Source organism: Physeter macrocephalus, chromosome 7 (genome assembly GCF_002837175.3).
Source record: "Physeter macrocephalus isolate SW-GA chromosome 7, ASM283717v5, whole genome shotgun sequence".
Lineage (NCBI taxonomy): Eukaryota > Metazoa > Chordata > Mammalia > Artiodactyla > Physeteridae > Physeter > Physeter macrocephalus.
The window spans coordinates 110,844,544-110,864,224 of NC_041220.1; the positions used below are offsets into that span (position 1 = coordinate 110,844,544).

At 39.8% G+C, this 19,681-nt stretch overlaps 1 protein-coding gene across 1 annotated transcript in view; it reads left to right on the forward strand.

The window, feature by feature from the left end:
• Positions 1-1,300: 1,300 nt before the first annotated feature.
• Positions 1,301-19,681, forward strand: part of ARHGEF38 (Rho guanine nucleotide exchange factor 38) — a 148,877-nt gene continuing 130,496 nt past the window's right edge. The window contains exon 1 of the mRNA XM_024119403.1: positions 1,301-1,496. Within this exon, the coding sequence (XP_023975171.1) occupies positions 1,301-1,496 (196 nt within the window). The remainder of the gene's footprint in view (positions 1,497-19,681) is intronic.

Below are 19,681 nucleotides of genomic sequence, written 5' to 3' on the forward strand. Positions count from 1 at the left end.
TTTCCCTCTTTTTCCTCATTTATAAACCTTGTCTAACAAGAGTTAACCATGATTCAGAGTGGGCATCACAAAGCTAGATTTTGGCAGTCCCACGGCAATAAAAAAGAATCTCTTTTCCTCCTCAGGGTCTCTCGTTTCTTTAACGAGGGCATATAAAACACTTGGCACATTCCCAGAGCTCCTGAGAATTTTCCCCTTGAGAAATCTCAGTAAATACGAGGAAAAACAACTTCAAAAAAACTAATGAAAGGCCCATCACTATTTGCCTTTCTACCCTCCTCCCCGCCCCCCAGGCCTTTCCACTGTCTAGGGTCTCTTCTCAGTTTCAAACATTTTCCCTCCTCTTATTTTCCTAAGGTGAGCTGCCTTTCTCGGGCACTCCACCTGCGAAAGGGTCGGGAAAAGATCTTACAGAAATCACACCCTGGCCCAGTGCTTATTTTCCCAAGGATCAGGACCCAGAAGGACGGGGTTGGGACTGAAAAGGCTAATTTCAGGCTAGGGCAGCACGTGGAGAGCAAGAAATCGGAAAGGCTCTAGGCCTTTCCCTCCTCTCGCGCCTGCCACCGGACCCCTCTCCAGTGCAAACCCTTGTTTCCTCAGGAATGCGGATCAGGGTTTGGCAAGTACGTTTTTAGCAAATAATCTCTGAACGTTCGGTGTTTAAAGGCGGAAGCATGACTTTGAGGGCGCACAGTAATCCTTAAAAAGCGATTCTGTCCCCACTGTTGTGATGCAAATGCAAATTCTCATGGCTCCACACTAGCTCCGCGGTCACGTGTGGGTGACTCTAGCTGAGAGTCACACCCGAGCCCCGTCTGGCTCGGGGCAGCAGAACCGCAACGCAGTGTCCCAGCGCACCTGTACACACCCAGCGGCCCACACTAAACCCATAAGGCGCAGGGTACACACGCGCGCGCTTCCCCTCCTCCCGCCTCACCTTGTTCACTTTCCTTTCCCCGGACTCCCGGGCCCTCGGCCCACACAATGGGATGTTTGTTTGCTTCAGCCGCATGTTGCAGCCCAGTCCCTGCTTTGCCTAGCTCGGTTCGTCAGGTCTCTCAGGTAACAGGTGGCAGCTTCCCCTGTTGGATTCTAGGTATAAAAAAGAATGACCTCATAGGGGTGGAGCCCTGGGACTCCGTGGAGGTGGCAGTCACAGCTAGGTAACCCTGGAGTGAAGCCGGTTGGTTAGAAGGGGGCAGTTAAGCTCCTCAGGCTGGTGGCTTTAACATTTACTCTGAGGCCCTTTAGCAGCCAGCCATTGCCCGCTGGCCCCTAGAGCTGGTCTCTGCCTCCGATGGAGCCCAAAGAAGCCCCCGGGAAAGAAACTATGGGCACCAGGAAAAAGAGTCTGCCCTTCCCGAGGCCCAGGCTCTATATGCTGGAGAGAAGGAAGACTGACCCTGTGGTTGAGAGCCGTGTTCCTAGGGACCACTCTGGTACCTTGACGAGGAGCCAGTCTCACAAGACCGAGTACAACCAGAAATTACAAGGTAACCTACAAGAAACCCATGGCCCGGGTTCCTGCACTCCCAGCTCTTTTCCTCTTACTCTTCCGCTTGCAAAGGAAACAAGGCAGAGAAGAAAATCAAACATTACCTTCCTCTATAAGGAGAAAAGTAAGAAAATAAGAAAATGAAAGTAAATGTAATTCACAAATTGTAGGAGAAATTTATTATGTCCTTCCATAGTCAAAAAGCCAATTCTGAATTATTCTTAATATTGTCATGTCTTTTTTTTCCTGCTACATCCCTCTTTCTTTCTCCCTCCTGCACCCAATTTAAGACGTGGGAAGCACTAGAAAGCAAATGATTTAGAAACCTACAAAAGATGGTTTATCTCAATAGACAGGTGTGAGATGTCACACCAGGAGATCTATCTAGGTAATTGTACTGAACTGTGATTGTGGTTATCTTAAATAGGGGCCTGAAACTACAATTATGTCAGGGAAAATAAGGAATGTTATAGTCATCGGATAGTATAATAGGATTTCTTGAAAATCAGAGGTGTTCATTCCTTTAGAGTGAATCGAGTAACATGCAAATATGGTAAGAGATGTTTAGCACGCTTAGATTGAATGACTGTTGAGGAAATAACTTCAGTTTATTTTGTGATGGTCATAAGATAATTGGCAGTTTTTTTAAACATCTTTATTGGAGTATAATTGCTTTACAATGGTGTGTTAGTTTCTGCTTTATAACAAAGTGAATCAGTTATACATATACATATGTCCCCATATCCCCTCCCTCTTGCGTCTCCCTCCCTCCCACCCTCCCTATTCCACCCCTCTAGGCGGTCACAAAGCACCGAGCTGATCTCCCTGTGCTATGCAGCTGCTTCCCACTAACTATCTATTTTACGTTTGGTAGTGTATATATGTCCATGCCACTCTCTCACTTTGTCACAACTTACCCTTCCCCCTCCCCATATCCTCAAGTTCATTCTCATAACATGTCCTGTTTCAGGCCCTGAATTGCTATCCCTTCCCATCCACCCTCTCTTTTACTTCTCCCTTTCTCTCAAAGGTCATTTGTTCTAGTAAACATCATTTTGATGTAGATGCTGTGCAACGTTTTAAGTAGCCACTGAAGTACCTGTTATGTGATCCCCCAGAACCTGTCTCTCCCACTTTGAGGCACACTGTGTTTAAACTCTCATAATCCTACCATGAGCTGTCATTCCGGATTGAAAAACCACGATGAGGCTAGAGAGACCAATGGGACAAGCTTGTACTTAGGTCTCTTTCCTCAAAAAATGTGCTTGGACTTAGTGATGCAAATTAATTAAATTATGTAAGTTAAATGCATTTAAATTAAATCTTTAAAGATTCCTACTATGAGTTAATGCTTTTAAAAAATCCTGATAGCTCAGGATTAAAATGCAAAGTCAAGTCTTGTCCTTAAAGATTGTTTTTTTTTTTTAAATGGGGAAGGGGTATTATTTGAGCTTTGAAATTAATTTTCTCAAGGCCATGTATAAATTGGAAAAAATGCAAATTTTAAAGTCATGCATATTTGGTTTCCAATCCTGGCTCTTCAATTTACGACCTATAAGACTGAGCAAATCACTTAAAATTTCTGAGCTTCAGTTTCTCTATCTGTGAAAATAGGATAATGATACTTACCACACAGTGTTACTGGGAGAATGAAATTAGATAAGTACGTGAGACACCTAGAATATTGGCTGACACATGGCATGTGCTCCATAAATAGTAGTTATTTTTAATTTTAGGAATGATGGGTACCATAATGTTAGAACAGGACTTGACTCGTGTTAGCCCAAATTTACTAATCTACTAATCTGTTTCAACTCTTTTCTGTCTTTTGATGAAGAGACCACAAATAAGAACTTCAGGAAAAGCCTACTGCTTTATCCCTAATAACAGGTTTCTTCTTTCCGAGATTCACTAATTCAGCATCTTTTTGATCCAGATTTTCCATTAGTAAAATAAATATGGGAATACTTTTTGCTATTCTCTTCCTAAACTTGGCTTAAAAAAAAACCAAGTCTGTGGCCACAGAATACAGTAGATATTTGTTGGTTACTTTGCAGAAGACTTCAGGCTTCTTATGTACTCCACTGGATTTGTGGTTTTCCTGTGCTCTGTTGGATCCTGTCTCTGAAGGTGGAAGGAAAGACGCAGGAGTTAATCCATGGTCCTAGACCTGACTGTGCTGGAGAAAAATCATCAGGGAGCGTAGAGGAGCACATCAGAGCTGTAAAGATAGGCTGGCCTCCTAATAAGTAACATTTTAAAGATGTAACTCTTAATAAAGTCCAAGGCTGATACCTAATGCCTAATAGAGCTTTCAGTATGATTCTTCTGTAACTGGTTTGGCAAAAATAGAAGGCATTTTCTCATTAATGTTGGAAGCAATCAGTTCTGTGGTTTGCACTCTCTCATCTGTACTCTACCCATTATCATGCAGATGAGTCCTAAATCACCTTAAGAGTCTCTTTATTATTGCAATGCCAAGAGTTTTTCCTCTGCCTACCTTGGAACTGGCAGTTCCCTGGGAGGCACTGAATAAAGACCTGAGCTAGTTAGAGCCCTCAGACAGATGGCCCCGAAGCAAAGCCATCGTGAGGTCACAGTGTGCTTTCCAATACTGGAAAGCAGCCTCAAATTATTTAGTTGGTTGTCCTTCAGTGCTGTGTTGCTATCTGAGTGATACAATTTACTGTTCTGTCTCTGGAACCAAGTTCTCTAGGGTTCTGGGAAATGTTACAACGTTCTTCGGTGTCCCTGGGCTCACCTCTTAACTATACAGTTTATCTGTTTCATTCAATTTCTGACCGACGTCGCTTTAGTAGTGTGAATCCTAAGCTGTAATATTTTTTAAATGGTACAGGGGGTGAGAGCTACTAAATTAAACAATAGAACATGATTCTAATGAGATTATCATAAAATCTTTGTCAAAGATTGTGATCACATCAGTGTAGTCATTCCTACTAAGCCTCAAGTTGCACAATAATAGTTCGATGCTAGCTACAGTTAGTGGCATCCTTATTCCTTCAACAGGTTCGTTCAGTTAATTGGCGTTTATTGAATATGTTATACGGTGAGCAAAAAACAGAATATGTGCCAGGAATAACAACTAAAAAATCATTAAGAAAAAGTGTCTGACCTTTACTCCAAAGGGGCCTGAAGTCTCGTAGGGAAAGATAAGACAGGTAAACAAATATAATAAAGGTGCAGGCTAGAGGTAGACATGGGATCAGGGCATCCGCAGAAGGAGGAAATGGTCTATTCAGGATTGGGTGGAGAGGTTGTCAGAAAACATTGTCATTCAGAGATGATAAGTGGGGATGGGGTGGAGGTGCAGAATGGGGAGAGAAGGGTATTTTAACGTCTTCACTGGGCTTACCTCTGTCTGAAATTATGTTGTTTGTTTCCTTATTTATTGTCTATTATCGACCCATTTCCCCTCCCATCTCTCACGCCCACCCCCGCCAGTCCATGAAAGGCACCCTATCTTTCTCGTTAACTGTTCCATCTTTGCCCTTGGAATCGTGGCCAGCACACATGAATAGGATTAGTGCCCTCATAAGACAAGAGAGATCTTGTTCCCTCTCTCTCTGCTCCCTGCCATGTGAGAATTTGAAAAGTCCGACATCTGTCCACCAGGAAAGGGCTCTTTACCAGCACCTTGAACTTTGATCTTGGACTTCTCAACTGCAAAAACTGTGAAAAACAAATGTTTGTTGTTTAAGCCACTCAGTTTATGGTATTTTTGTAACAGCAGCCTAAACCGACTAAGATAGTTGGTCAGTTGCTTTTATCCTCTATGGCCACGCTAAGCTTCTGGTTAATTTTTTGGCCAATGCATATTTTTGCTAGTATCAGGTGAAAGAGTGAGAGTGGGTGGGTTAAATGTCCTCACAGCTGCAGATAACACAACAACAAAAAATCACATCTCCAATTCATGTTAGGTCTGCGATGTTTTCTTTTTTGCAAAGGCTATCATATCATTTTCATTATGAAAGGATTGATTGGTTGTTTTTATGAAATCCTGAAATGTTCTCACTATGGTGACAATAAACGAACCACTCTCCTGCATGGACTTTATACGGAATAAGATATTTTGCAGTATGAGGACAAATGGCTCAAAGACTAAGTTAGACTTGGTCAGATTATGGGAACAGTTAATTTGTAATGATTTTTAAGAATACAAACTAATCTGTAAGGGAGGAGGATGAGCTGTTAACACTGGAAGATTTGGTGATTTTTGTTCAAAGGGTAATGAAGGGTGGAATAAAAGTAATTGTCCAGCTGTTCGTGCATGGTTCTCTCCTGTTGCTATGAGTCCTTTTTGTTCCTACCTGTTCTTTGAGTACTGTAAAAGTAACTCCTTCCCCTTTACCTGCCTTTAGTGAAATGGGAAGTACTTGGATCAGTTATGTGACTGTTAACAGTATAAAGGCACTGTTAAAGCTAAGGAACTTCTCTCTCATTGCATGCATAGAAACCCAAAAGAAGCATGATATTTTACTCTCTTTCTTTTCCAGTAAAGGTATTTTGCAGTTTTTAGAGGACACATTGGATCAAATAAAGTGAGTCCCAGAAGTCAAGAAAGTTTGAGCTATTCTACTACTACCACATTGTGATGGGAAAATTTATTTCTTCCATATTTAACTGATGTACCTCTAGATATAACTTTTTAAAGGTAGCAAACACAGCTTCTAATTCAATTTTTTGTCCATAAAAATGATGGGTTTATCAAAACACAAAATGAGAAATCAACAGGGAGGGATGAGCTAATGGAAGAAAGGAAGGAGAGGAAGATGGAGAGAGAAAATTCAGATGTGATAAAAGCACAGATAGAAATGAACCTTAAAATAGTGATATAGTTGGGAAAAAAGATGAGTGAGAGAAAAGCACTCAAGCTACATTCATCTCTGCTTCTGTTGATACAGGAAAAGGGAAAACGGTCTTTTTCTAGAATTACTTTTTCTTGATACCCTAATCATATTAACTTCAGTATTTTTGTGGGTATTGATTTCCTGGTGATGGTGGATTATTGCAAGAATTGCTAAACTTGTCAGCAGTATCACCCTGATCACCAGGCAAGACTTGGCTTCAGGTGGAGCTTTAGAGCGCCCCCTGTGGCCCCCTCTCCACCAAGCAGGTGAGGAGTCCTTGGGGCCAAGGCTCCTGGCTGCCTGGGATCCTTAACCTCATTTCTAGACTAAGTTCAGGGCATCTGGGACCATGGAATTTTCTGTTCAACAGGTCCTAATCACTGCCACCAAGGCCTGATGGGACCTCTTCCCAATCCCTTTCTCCTTAGGACAGACTGTGGTTGCTGGTGGGCACACCGTTTGGCTCCAGGGCCAGTTGGTTATGGAGGTGTGTCCGGAGCTCGATCATGCTGGGGTGTTCACACCATGCCTACCAGGCCCTCTGTGGGTGGAGGAGCTGGTAGAGGGAAGGGTAGGGATACAGGCCTCATGACTGGGGAGAGAGATTGTGCCCAGGGCCTCCTGCTAAATTTTGGCATGAAACTCTGAGGGACCTGAGAGATCTAATCTTGAACTTGGCCTTCCAGATTGTTATGAAGGTATATTTATCAAGATGGAAGGATATAACATATTTTATTTAACAGTTTGCCAGCTTGACTTACAACTTTTAAATATGTAGATAAGCAGCCTCCGTTTATACACTTGCTCCAGGCCCAAAAAGGAGGCTTACTTATGACTGTTATTTACATTCAGGATATAGCCTTCCCTTTATACTAGTTGTGGAAAGAGGAAAGGAAGGGAAGCGGAGTGAAGGAAAGACATTGTGACTGTCATCCGCCAGAAGCCGTGTCAGCCAGGGGCTGTCACACATTGTTATTTGATCCCAGCACCTTTTCAGTTGGGGTTTTATAGTTGAAAAAATAGGTATATAAAGGAGAAATGACTTTCCCTCTACCCTCCTACATTCAATAGCTGGGCCTACGAACTAAACAAACAACAGGCAGCTTAACGGGAGAAAAAGTATACAAGGGTATTCATTTTGAATATTACATGCCAGGGAGCATCACGGGAAAAAAGAAGTGAATAACTCAAAAAAGTTAAGATTAGAGAGCTTATATACTATCTTAATAGGGGAAGGAGAGGAGAAATGTAGGCCACTTAGGGGAGAGTAAATAATTTTAGGAAAGATGAATGGGCCCTTAGAAGAATCGCAGGGATACGTAATAGTTGGTGACAAAGCCTGTCTGGCTGTGGTGTCACTTCTAGTCTCCTGTCCTGTGAGAGGAGTCAACGTCCCCTGGCTGACAGTTGAGCTCCTTTTGGAGGATCTGTCTCTAGGCAGATAAGGGAGTGCAGAGAAAGCCTCTCCCTGCATTTGCTGCTTTTCAAGTGCTTTCAGCTCAAAATGATCAATGTACCAAAGTAACAAATTTGGGGGTGGCATGTCCTAAACTCCTTCAGGTGGTAGAGCTTGGATTTGATCATAGGTGCTTTAAATATTTGCAAAATTAAATGCATCTCATTCATTGACTTAGTAGGTATTTTATCTGTAGGGTATATTAGTAATGAGAAGTCAAAGCACTTTGAGGGTTGCAATACATGTTTTGTGATGTGATGACATTCCTCTGCTACTATGATAAAACTGGACGTGCTAAATTTTTTACTTTGGAATTCACGTTCTTTCTCTGGCATTATTGTGACGTGCCTCTGCTGGTGTGTTGTTGCTGTTTAATAAATGCTATCTTTTGGTTTAATTGTCAGGAAACAAAGTTACGTTAAGCAAACCTGCCCTATTGTAATAGCTTAATCATCTCCATTTCCCACTTCCTTGGATATCTTGACACTATTTCCTTAATCTTATGCCTGTTGTCATTTATTGGTATCTCAATAAAACTTAACATGCATCCACAAAACGGAAAACCCTATTTTATAGCAATGGGTGGTGGTGATGGTGGTGTATAATTTGCAAATGAAAAGAATGGAATTATATACTGGAAACAAGTAGTTCTTTATCTAGGTAGGTGATATTTCAATAGAATTCTATGAAGTCAGCCTAAATTGTGAGTCTTAAATACAGCAGGAAAATAGAGTGTTATGATTAAAGTCTTTGTCCCAGGTTGTTCTGAACAATTTTTTTCTTGATTAATGAGTCAGAGAAGAAATGAATACTCTGTGATACCTGGACTGAGGCCCTTGAGAGCAAATATAATCTTGACGGTCTGACATCCAGCTCTTACGTAAAGAAGAAAACCTAAAGGTCACATCATCTAGCTGCTGCTCTAAGCACGCTGAGCCATTGTAGCCCTCACAGAAATTGTCTTTCCTGAATGCTTTTTAATGTTAGGTCTCCAGTGTCACTATAAAAGTTGGCACAGATTTCTGCTTCTGTCTTTGTTGTGAAATAGTTGATGAAGACATTGTTTACTTCTCTCAGTGCCATCCAGTTTTATTCAAGGAAAAACTTTGGCTCTTCTTAAGAATTAGAATATGTCCCCTTTCCAGATAAAAACAGGCAATTTAGTATATATATTTAGCTGCCTGAAACTTAGAGTCAGCTTTGTACCTAATGCCTGGCCTTTTATTAGCTACTTCCCCCCACCTCCAAATTTTTTCCTCCAAATATCTGCAAGTATGGATTCTCATCACTGAGATCTCTGCTTACCTTCTGGGAGAGTCCTTCCTGACCATTCTACCTACAGCGGTATAGGGGAGGAAAGACTTTTCCTTTCTCCTCTTAGGTTCTGTGGCTGGTACATGTGAGTAGAACTTACAAAAGACAGAATAACAGGAGAAAAAGCATGCACATTTTATTTGATGTTAATATTTGTACATGACACAGAGGGTTTCATAGAAAGAAGCAAGAATCCCAAAGCAGTTAGACCCGGGGGCTTATATATCATTTTAACAAAGAGTGATAACTTGTGGAAATGTGGCAAGACAAAGGAAAAGGGGGTTTGAGCTAAGGGTATTAAACTGTGGGGAAGTGAACAGGAAACATATGGTGGAAACTAATGGAATATAAGGGTTATTTCAGTAAGATCTTTTTGTACAGACTCATCTTGATGTCAACTCCCCATCTCCGGTGATAAGAATCCTCTCCTCTTCCTGACACAGGGAGGGCAGAGAGCTCTTCCTGAATCTTCTGCTTCCCAATTGCCTTCAGTTCAAAGTAATCAACATGCCAGAGAGGTATATTTTGGGATGGTATTTTCTAATCCCTTTCAGTGACCTTCATACTACCTGTTGCTCTCTGGAATTATGCTTTTCTATTCTATTTTGCCCCTCTCTTCCACTTGAACATAATTTTCCTTGGGAGTAGAGAGTTAGTCTTATTTTAACACTTAAGCAGTGCCTGGTATATGGTAGATGCTCCGCTCAAAGACTACTTACTCAATGATTTAAAACTATTCAATGACTCATTATAATTATATTGATCTGTATCATTGGTATATTGGCTTTTACAATTCTGTCATTCCCATTTCCCCACTATTTAATTGGAGTCAATTTTTGAGTTAACTCCTCTAACTTCTTTTTCTGTAAAAATAGAGAATATAAATAAATAAACTTAATTAAACAAGAAAATAGAATTTCTTGGCCAAAGAAAAGGAAATCTCAGTTTTAATGAATTTATCCAACAAGCATTTATCCAACAAGTTAATACCTGGTTAATATCAACCAGGTATTAACTAGATCCTGAGAATATAAAAGTAACCAGAAGTGAACCCAGCCTATGGAGTGAGACAGGCAGTGAACCAATAATTGTAGCAATAAGTGCCTGAGGTAAGGCTGCAGTTTGGGTTCCTGGGCTGCAGATTCTGAGGTGGAAATTTGGGTGCAGGAGGTTTATTAGGGAATGTTCTTATGATCACCACCTGGGGAAGAGAAAGGACAGGCAGTAGATAGGGAGAAAGAGAGAGAGCTTGAGCTGTGATCTGGTCTCAGTGAAAGGCTTAGCCAACTCTAAGGCAAGTTCTGAAGATGAGATGATCCTTTGGACTTGTCACAGTGCTGTGAAGAACCTGGGCCCTTATATCATCACCCTACAGGTTATTGGATGGGGCCACCTTGGAAAGGGAGCATGACCTGAGAGGTGCTCTCATCTGAGATAATTCCTGAAAAGGAGCTGTCTTCTGGTGACACTCCCAGCAGTGGGGCAATAAGTCCTTTCTTTCCTGAAGGGGAACTGGTCAGCTCATCACAGCACTGACCCGAAATTAGTGGTTATTAATATATTAGAGACACAAGTAAATCAATATAGGAATTGTGATGAGAAAGAGCTTAATTGGATCTCTAAAATGTCAAAATAAGAGACACTGAAATCTGAATCTTGAAATCCAGTTTGGATTTTTTCTGGGGGGAAAGAGGGCATTCCAGAAAGAGGGATTAAACATGTCCTAGTGCATGGAACAAGGTAATAAAATTGGTTTTCCTGTCTGGGGTTCATAGCTGAAAAAGATGACACTAATACCAACTAGCATCTGTACTAGGCATGTGGGTACATTACATCATTTCATGCTCTTAACAACTTTGCTAAGAAGTTATTGTCAAATATTTATAGATAATAAAATGAAGGTTACAAGAGGTGTAGACACTTGCCCAGCGTTACACAACTAGTAAGCGGTAACGTCAGAGTTATACTGAGGTCTACTTGACTCCAAGGTCCATGCTTTTTCAACCACTATGCAGTCTCTGTTGTTCTAACCCCAGATTTTAGTAGTACCTGTTTTGTGGTTTGTTTTTAAGGAATAGGCTGACTTTGATACAATTTTGAACAATACTCCAAAACATCAAGATACCCTTAAATTCTACCAGCACATTCACCTGCAATCTTAAAATCAACAGTGACCAGTAAGTGCTTTCCAGTAGCTGTGTTATTTTATGCTTTTCAACAAAATGTTTTATGTGGAATGAAGTTAGAATGATATGCAATTGCAATGAATGAGGGGTACACTTAGATTCACTAGAACATTCCACTCTAAAAATACAAACCTAATGATTTGAATTATCTAGTCTTTGAAACCTGCCCCTCCTCACTAACTATAGAGCACACAGCAGGAGGAGAATGTCTGATGGAAAACTGGGTCATAGTGTCAAACTATATTGCTCCTCTGCTTAATATTCCACAATGCTTTTCCATGTTCTCTAGCAGTAGTGTCCAAACAGAGGTACAGGCAGCCCAGAGGGGGGTTTCAAGAAAATTCATTATGAAAGAAAAAAATAAGTTAATCTTTTAGTCTTATCCTTAGAAAATATCTATTTTGTGTATTCTTTATCATGTATGTGATACATTAATACTACCCATGCATTGGAGGTACTTCCTCAAAACAGTTTAACGGCCCCATGAACAAAACAGTTTGGGATGAAATTTTGACACATGCTACAACAGGGATGGATCTTGAAGACATGATGCTAAGTGAAATAAGCCAGACACAAAAGTACAAGTATTATATGATTCCACTTAAAAGAGGCACCTGGAATAGTCAAATACATAGAGACAAAAAGTAGAATGGTGGTTGCCAGAGGCTGGGGGGAAAGGAGAGTAGGGAGTTAGTGTTTAATGGGTCCAGAGTTTCAGTTTGGGAAGATGAAAAAGTTCTGGAGATGGATGGTGGTGATGGTTGCACAACAATGTGAATGTACTTAAAGCTGAATTGTGCACTTAAAGATAGTTAACATGGTAAATTTTATGTTCTGTATATTTTACCCTGATAAAAAAATTAATAAATTTGGAGACCCCATGTTATAACATTAAAATGGGTATAAGGCCTCTCACACCATGACTCTATCTTTCCATCTCTGGCCTGAGGGACAGTTTTACTTCAGATTGTCTTGCCTTGACACCTGCTGTTTCCTCAGCCTGGAGTGTTCTCCCTCATCTTGGTTGTTTTATAACCCCCTGTTTACCTTTTCAATTCTATCTTTCTGTTGTTACACCCCAAATATATTTGAGTGTCCCATCCTGTATACATTTCTCATATTCGTTATTCACATGCCAATGTCTCCTCATTTGGTTGAACTTCTCGAGGACAGGAGCATTGGTATCGTCAGCAGCTAGGGAAAGGATGGCCTGTACTCAACAATCCTGTTTGTTATGTAAATGAGTGGGTAAATGAATGAATTAATGAACAATAAATGGATGGTGTGGCAGTTGTGCAGTGAACATCCAGAATGGATGTTCCCCATGGTGGGCTCCCTTGAAGCCAGGTCCAAATCACATCACTGACTTCAGGGTCACAGGTCCTGGTTATGGATCTAACTCAGATGAGGGAATTATTTATTAATTTTTATCATACCGCATATTTATCTACTTCATATTGTGTTTTCTTGGCCACCCTTTACAATTCCGTTCTCATTAGCAAGGGCATACAAAAATCAGACTTACCTCATCCTGGAGGATGTATATGTTATCTCTTGAAATGTAATCTTACATTTTTATAACCAGATTTAGATAAAGAAATTAAATTATTTTCATTCTGGGCTAAGTGAAGATTCTGAGTGATTTCCTCCTTTTTTTATTAACAAAATCTATACATCAAAAAATAGAAATAGTGTGCTTGAAAATAAATACTCTTCTAGAGTTTGACTTGTTTGTTAATGAAACACCAGTCAGACATTTAGAATGGACATTCTGTTACAACAGTGCTGTTTTTAAAATATTCAAAACAGTGAAACATTTTTTATATAATGCAATTATAATCTCATAGAGTGTTTACTTCTTCATTCTGAGTATTTCTGTGTAAAAGTGAAATATTAAATTAAAATGTGAAATTAGATTTCTTTTAATCAATAAATTATTGGAAAACAAAGCCAATACTTCTCCGACAAAATTGAATCTTCATTATATTGCAGTTGCAAATGAAATATTTTTATGTATTTGACATTTCACACAGAGAGTTTAATCAACATATAATTGTAGTTAAAATTTTCTTTCAATGAATTATAAAGCAAATCAGATTTTGGATTGGGATAAACCTACCAGAGAAGCTAAGGTCCTGTATCTTTTCTTCTATACATTCTTATATGTATGTACAAATTAACAACAACAACAAAAATAATCATACCAAACAAAACAAACCACAATTTGATCTTATTTTCAAAATATTCTTCTCTATATTTATGTCTGTGTTCAAACGCTGATAACTTTTCCTACTCTCAGATTATATCGTGTAGGAAGAGTCTTTTCATATACTCACTGGGTGTACTATATGTATATATACTACACAATTACGTGTACTAACTATACAGGAATACAACATTTTCTTGTGCTTCACTTTACTGTTCTTTGCAGATATTCCATTTTTTACAAATTGAAGTGGCAACCTTGTGTCAAGCTAGTCTATTGACGCCATTTTTTTCCAATAGCATTTGCTCACTTCATGTCTCTGTATCACATTTTGGCAATTCTCACAAAGTAAATTATAATTCTTTTTCATTATTCATTTGTTATGGTGAGCTGTGATGTTACTATTGTAATTGTTTAGAGTGCCAGGAACTGCACCTATATAAGGTGGCAAGCAATCTATAAATGTTGTGTATTTTCTCACTGCTCCATCGACAGCCTGTTCACCTGTCTCTTTCCCTCTCCTCAGGCTTCCCTAATCCCTGAGACACAAGGATGTTGAATTTAGGCCAGTTAATAACCCTACAATGGCCTCTAAATGTTCAAGTGAAGGGAAGAGTCACACATCTCTCACGTTAAATCAAAAACTAGAAATGATTACACTTAGTGAAAAAGGCATATCAAAACAAACTAGGCCTCTTACACCAAGCAGTTAGCCAAGTTTTGAATGCAAAGGAAAAGTTTTTGAAGGAAATTAAAAGTGCTACTCCAGTAAACACATGAATGACAAGCAAGTGAAACAGCCTTAATGCTGAGATGGAGAAAGTTGTAGTTTGGATAGAAGATCAAAACAGCCACAACATTCCCTTAAGCCAAAGTCTAATCAAGAGCAAGGCCCTAACTCTCTTCAATTCTGTGAACGCTGAGAGAGGTGAGGAAGCTGAAGAAGAAAAGTTGGAAACTAGCAGCGCTTGGTTAATGAGGTTTATAGAAAAGTGCAAGGTGAAGCAGCAAGTGCTGATGTAGAAGCTGCAGCAAGTTATCTAGAAGATCTAGCTAAGGTAATTAATGAAGGTGGCTACACTAAACAACAGATTTTCAATGCAGATGAAACAGCCTTCTATTGGAAGAAGATGCCATCTAGGACTTTCATAGCTAGAGAGGAGAAGTCAATGCCTGGCTTCAAAGCTTCAAAGGACAGCCTGACTTTCTTGTTAGGGGCTAATGTACCTGGTAGCTTTAAGTTGAAACCAGTGCTCATTTACCATTCCAAAAAATCCTAGGGTCTTTAAGAATGATGCTCAGTTTACTCTTCCTATGTCCTATAAATGAAACAGCAAAACCTGGATGACAGCACATTTGTTTACAACATGGTTTACTGAATATTTTAAGCCCACTGTTGAGAACTATTGCTCAGAAAAAACATTTCTTTCAAAATATGACTGCACATTGACAAGGCACCTGGTCACCCATGAGGTCAGATGGAGGTGTACAATGAGATTGATATTGTTTTCATGCCTGCTAACATAACTTTCATTCTGCAGCACATAGATCAAGGTATAATTTTGACTTTCAAGTCTTATTATTTAAGAAATACATTTCATAAGGCTATAGCTGCCATCAATAGCAATTCCTCTGATGGATTTGGGCAAAGTAAATGGAAAACCTTCTGGAAAGGATTCACCATTCTAGATGCCAGTAAGAACATTTGTGATTCATGGGAAGAAATCAAAATATCAACGCTAACAGGATTTTGAAAGGAGTTAATTCCAGCCCTCATGGATGACTTTGAGGGGTTTAAGACTTTAGCAGAGGAAGGAACTTCAGAGGTGGTAGAAATAGCAAGACAACTAGAATTAGAAGTTGAGGTTGAAGATGCGACTAAATCGCTTCAATCTCATGATAAAATTTCAACAGATGAGGAGATGCTTCTTATGGATGAGCAAAGAGAGTGGTTTCTCGAGATAGAAACTACTCTTGGTGAAGGTGCTGTGAAGATTATTGAAATTAGCATAAAGGATTTAGAACATTACAAATGCTTATTTGATAAAGCAGCGGCAGGGTTGCAGAGATTAACTCCAATTTTGAAAGAAATTCTACAGTGGGTAAAATGCTATCAAACAGCCTTGCATGCTAAAGCGAAATCTTTCGTGAAAGGAAGTGTCAAACAATGTGGCAACCTTCATCATTGTCTTATTTTAAGAAATTGCCAGGCCTGGTAGCAGTTTCCTTCAGAGAAGGTAGTGACTGCTCCTTGGGGAGCAAAGAGGAGGCCCAGGCTGTGTGGCCATGCTTGGGCGTGCACAACCCAAAGTTCTTTGTTTAGAATCAGTGATATTTTAAGACTGGAGGAAGACCCAGAGAAATTAAATGACTTACCCAGGGCCAGAGGGAAACTAAAAAGGAAGCCTAGACTTGGCCCCAAGTCTTCAAATAGAGTACGCTTGCCATTATATCACACTGACCCTCAGGCTTCTGGAGCAGTAAGGTGGCAAAGTAGAAGGATTTGAACTCACCTCCTCTCATGAAAACACCAAAATCATAACTAACTGCTGAACAACCATCAACAAAAGAGACTTGAACCTACCAAAAAAGATATTCTACACACAGAGACAAAGAAGAAGCCACAGTGAGATGGTAGCAGGGGCACTTTCACAATTTAATCAAATCCCATAACTGCTGAGTGGGTGACCCACAAACTGGAAAATAATTACATCACAGAGTTTCCCCCACAGGAGTGAGAGTTCTGAGCACCACGTCAGGCTCCCCAGCCTGGGGGTCTGGCATTGGGAGGAGGAGCCCCCAGAACATTTGGCTTTGAAGGCCAACAGGGCTTAAGTGTAGAAGTTCCACAGAACTGGGGGAAGCAGAGACTCCACCCTTGGAGGGTGCACACAAGCTTTCACGTGCACTGGGACCAAGGGCAAAGCAGTGACTCCATAGGATCCTGGGCCAGACCTACCTGTGGGTCTTGGAGGGTCTCCTGGGGAGACAGGGGTCAACTGTGGCTCACTGTGAGGGCAAGGACTGGTGGCGGATACCCCAGGGAATACTCATTGACATGAGCTCTCCTGGAGGTTGTCATTTTTGGCACCAAGACCTGGCCCCACCCAACAGCCTGCAGGCTCCAGTGCTGGGATGCTTCAGGCCAAACAAGCAACAGGGTGGGAACACAGCCCCACCCATCAGCAGACAGGTTACCTAAAGTCTTACTGAATTAACAGCTGCCAATAAACACACTCCTTGACACAGCTCTGCCCACCAGAGGGACAAGATTCAGCTCCACCCACCAGTGAGCAGGTACCAGTCCCTCCCACCAGGATCTTGCACAAATCCCCACACCAACCTCACCCACTAGGGGGCAGACACCAGAACCAAGAAGAATTACAATCCTGCAGCTTGAAGAATGGAGACCACAAACACAGAAAGGTAGACAAAGTGAGACAGCAGAGAAATATGCTCCAGATGAAGGAACAAGATAAAATCCCGAAGGATCAACTAAGTGAAGTAGAGACAGGCAATCCGCCTGAAAAAGAGTTCAGAGTAATGATAGTAATGATGATCCAAAATCTTGGAAAAAGAATGGAAGCACAGACCAAGAGCATACAAGAAATGTTTTATAAAGACCTAGAAGATTTAAAGAACAAACAAACAGAGATGAACAATACAATACCTGAAATGAAAAATGCACTAGAAAGAATCAATAGCAGAATAAATGAGGCAGAAGAACGAATAAGTGAGCTGGAAGACAGATTGGTGGAAATCACTACTATGGAACAGAATAATGAAAAAAGAATGAAAAGAAATGAGGACAGTCTGAGACATCTGGGACATTAAACACACCAACATTCACATTATAGGGGTCCAAGAAGGAGAAGAGAGAGGGAAAGGGCCTGAGAAAATATTTGAAGAGATAATAGCCAGAAACTTCCCTAACACGGGAAAGGAAACACTCCCTCAAGTCCAGGAAGTGCAGAGAGTCCCATATAGGATAAACCCAAGAAGAAATATATCAAGACACATGTTAATCAAACTGGCAAAAATTAAAGACAAAGAGAAAACATTAAAAGGAGCAAAGGAAAAGCAACAAATAACATACAAGGGAATCCCCATAATGTTTTCAGCTGATTTTTCAGCAGAAACTCTTCAGGCCAGAAGGGAGTGGCATGATGTATTTCAAGTGATGAAAGGGAATAAACTACAACCAAGAATACTCTACCAGCAAGGCTCTCATTCAGATTCGACAGAGAAATCAAAACTTACACACAAGCAAAGGCTAAGAAAATTCAGCAGCACTAAACCAGCTTTATACCAAATGTTAAAGGAATTTCTCTAGATGGAAAAGAAATGGCCACAACTACAAGCAAAAAAATTACAAATGGGAAAGCTCACCAGTAAAGGCAATCATACAGTTAAGGCAGGAAATCATCCACTCACAAGTATGACATCAAAACCAGCAATTGTGAGAAGAGGAGAGTACAAATGCAGGATATTGGAAATGCATTTGAAATTAAGACCAGCAAACTAAAACAATCTTGTATATAAATATAGACTGCTATATCAAAACCTCATGGTAAGCACAAACCAAAATTTACAATAGATACACACATAAAAAAGAAAAACAATCCAAACACAACACTAAAAATAGTCATCAAATCACAAGAGAAGAGAACAAAAGAGGAAGAGAAGAAAAAAAGACCTACAAAACCAAATCCAAAACAATTAACAAAATGGCAATAAGAACATACATATTGATAGTTACCTTAAACGAAACCAAATCCAAAACAATTAACAAAATGGCAATAAGAACATACATATTGATAATTACCTTAAACGTAAAAGGATTAAATGCTCCAACCAAGACATAGACTGGCTGAATGGATACAAAAACAAGATCTGTATACATGCTGTCTACAAGAGACCCACTTCAGATCTAGGGACAAACAGAGACTGAAAGTGAGGGGAATGAAAAAGTATTCCATGCAATGGAAATCAAAAGAAAGCTGGAGTAGCAATACTCATATCAGACAAAATAGACTCTAAAATAAAGACTATTACAAGATACAAAATTCCATGCAATGGAAATCAAAAGAAAGCTGGAGTAGCAATACTCATATCAGACAAAATAGACTCTAAAATAAAGACTATTACAAGAGACAAAGAAGGACACTATATAATGATCAAGGGAATCAACCCAAGAAGAAGATGTAACAATTGTAAATATATATGCACCTAACATAGGAGCACCTCAATATATAAGGCAAATGCTAACAGCCATAAAAAGAGAAATCGACAGTAACACTATAATAGTGAGGGACTTTAATACCCCACTTACATCAATGGACAGCTGATCCAGACAGAAAATGAATAAGGAAACACAGGCCTGAAATTACACATTAGACCAGATAGTTTTATTGATATTTACAGAGCATTCCATCCAAAAGCAGCAGAATACGTATTCTTCTTAAGTGCACACAGAACATTCTCCAGGATGGATCACACGTTGGTTTATAAAGCAACCCTTGATAAATTTAAGAAAACCGAAATCACATCAAGCAACTTTTCTGACCACAACGTCATGAGATTAGAAATCAACTACAAGAAAAAAACCTGTAAAAAACACAAATATGTGGAGGCTAAATAATATGTTACTAAGCAACCAATGGATCACTGAAAATATCAAAGAGGAAATTTAATAAAATACCTAGAGAGAAATGAAAATGAAAACACAACAATCCAAAACCTATGGGATGGAGCAAAAGAAGTTCTAAGAGGGAAGTTTATAGCAATACAATCTTACCTCAGGAAACAAGAAAAATCTCAAATAAACAACCTAACTTTATCCCTAAAGCAACTAGAGAAAGAAGAACAAGCAAAACCCAAAGTTAGTAGAAGGAAAGAAATCATAAAGATCAGAGCAGAAATAAATGAAAAAGAAATGAAGGAAACAATAGAAAAGATCAATGAAACTAAAAGCTGGTTCTTTGAAAACATAAACAAAATTGATAAACCTTTCGCAAGACTCATCAAGAAAAAAGGGAGAGGCCTCAAATCAATAAAATTAGAAATGAAAAAGGAGAGGTTACAACTGACACCGCAGAAATACAAAGGATCATACGAGACTACTACAAGTGACTATATGGCAATAAAAAGGAC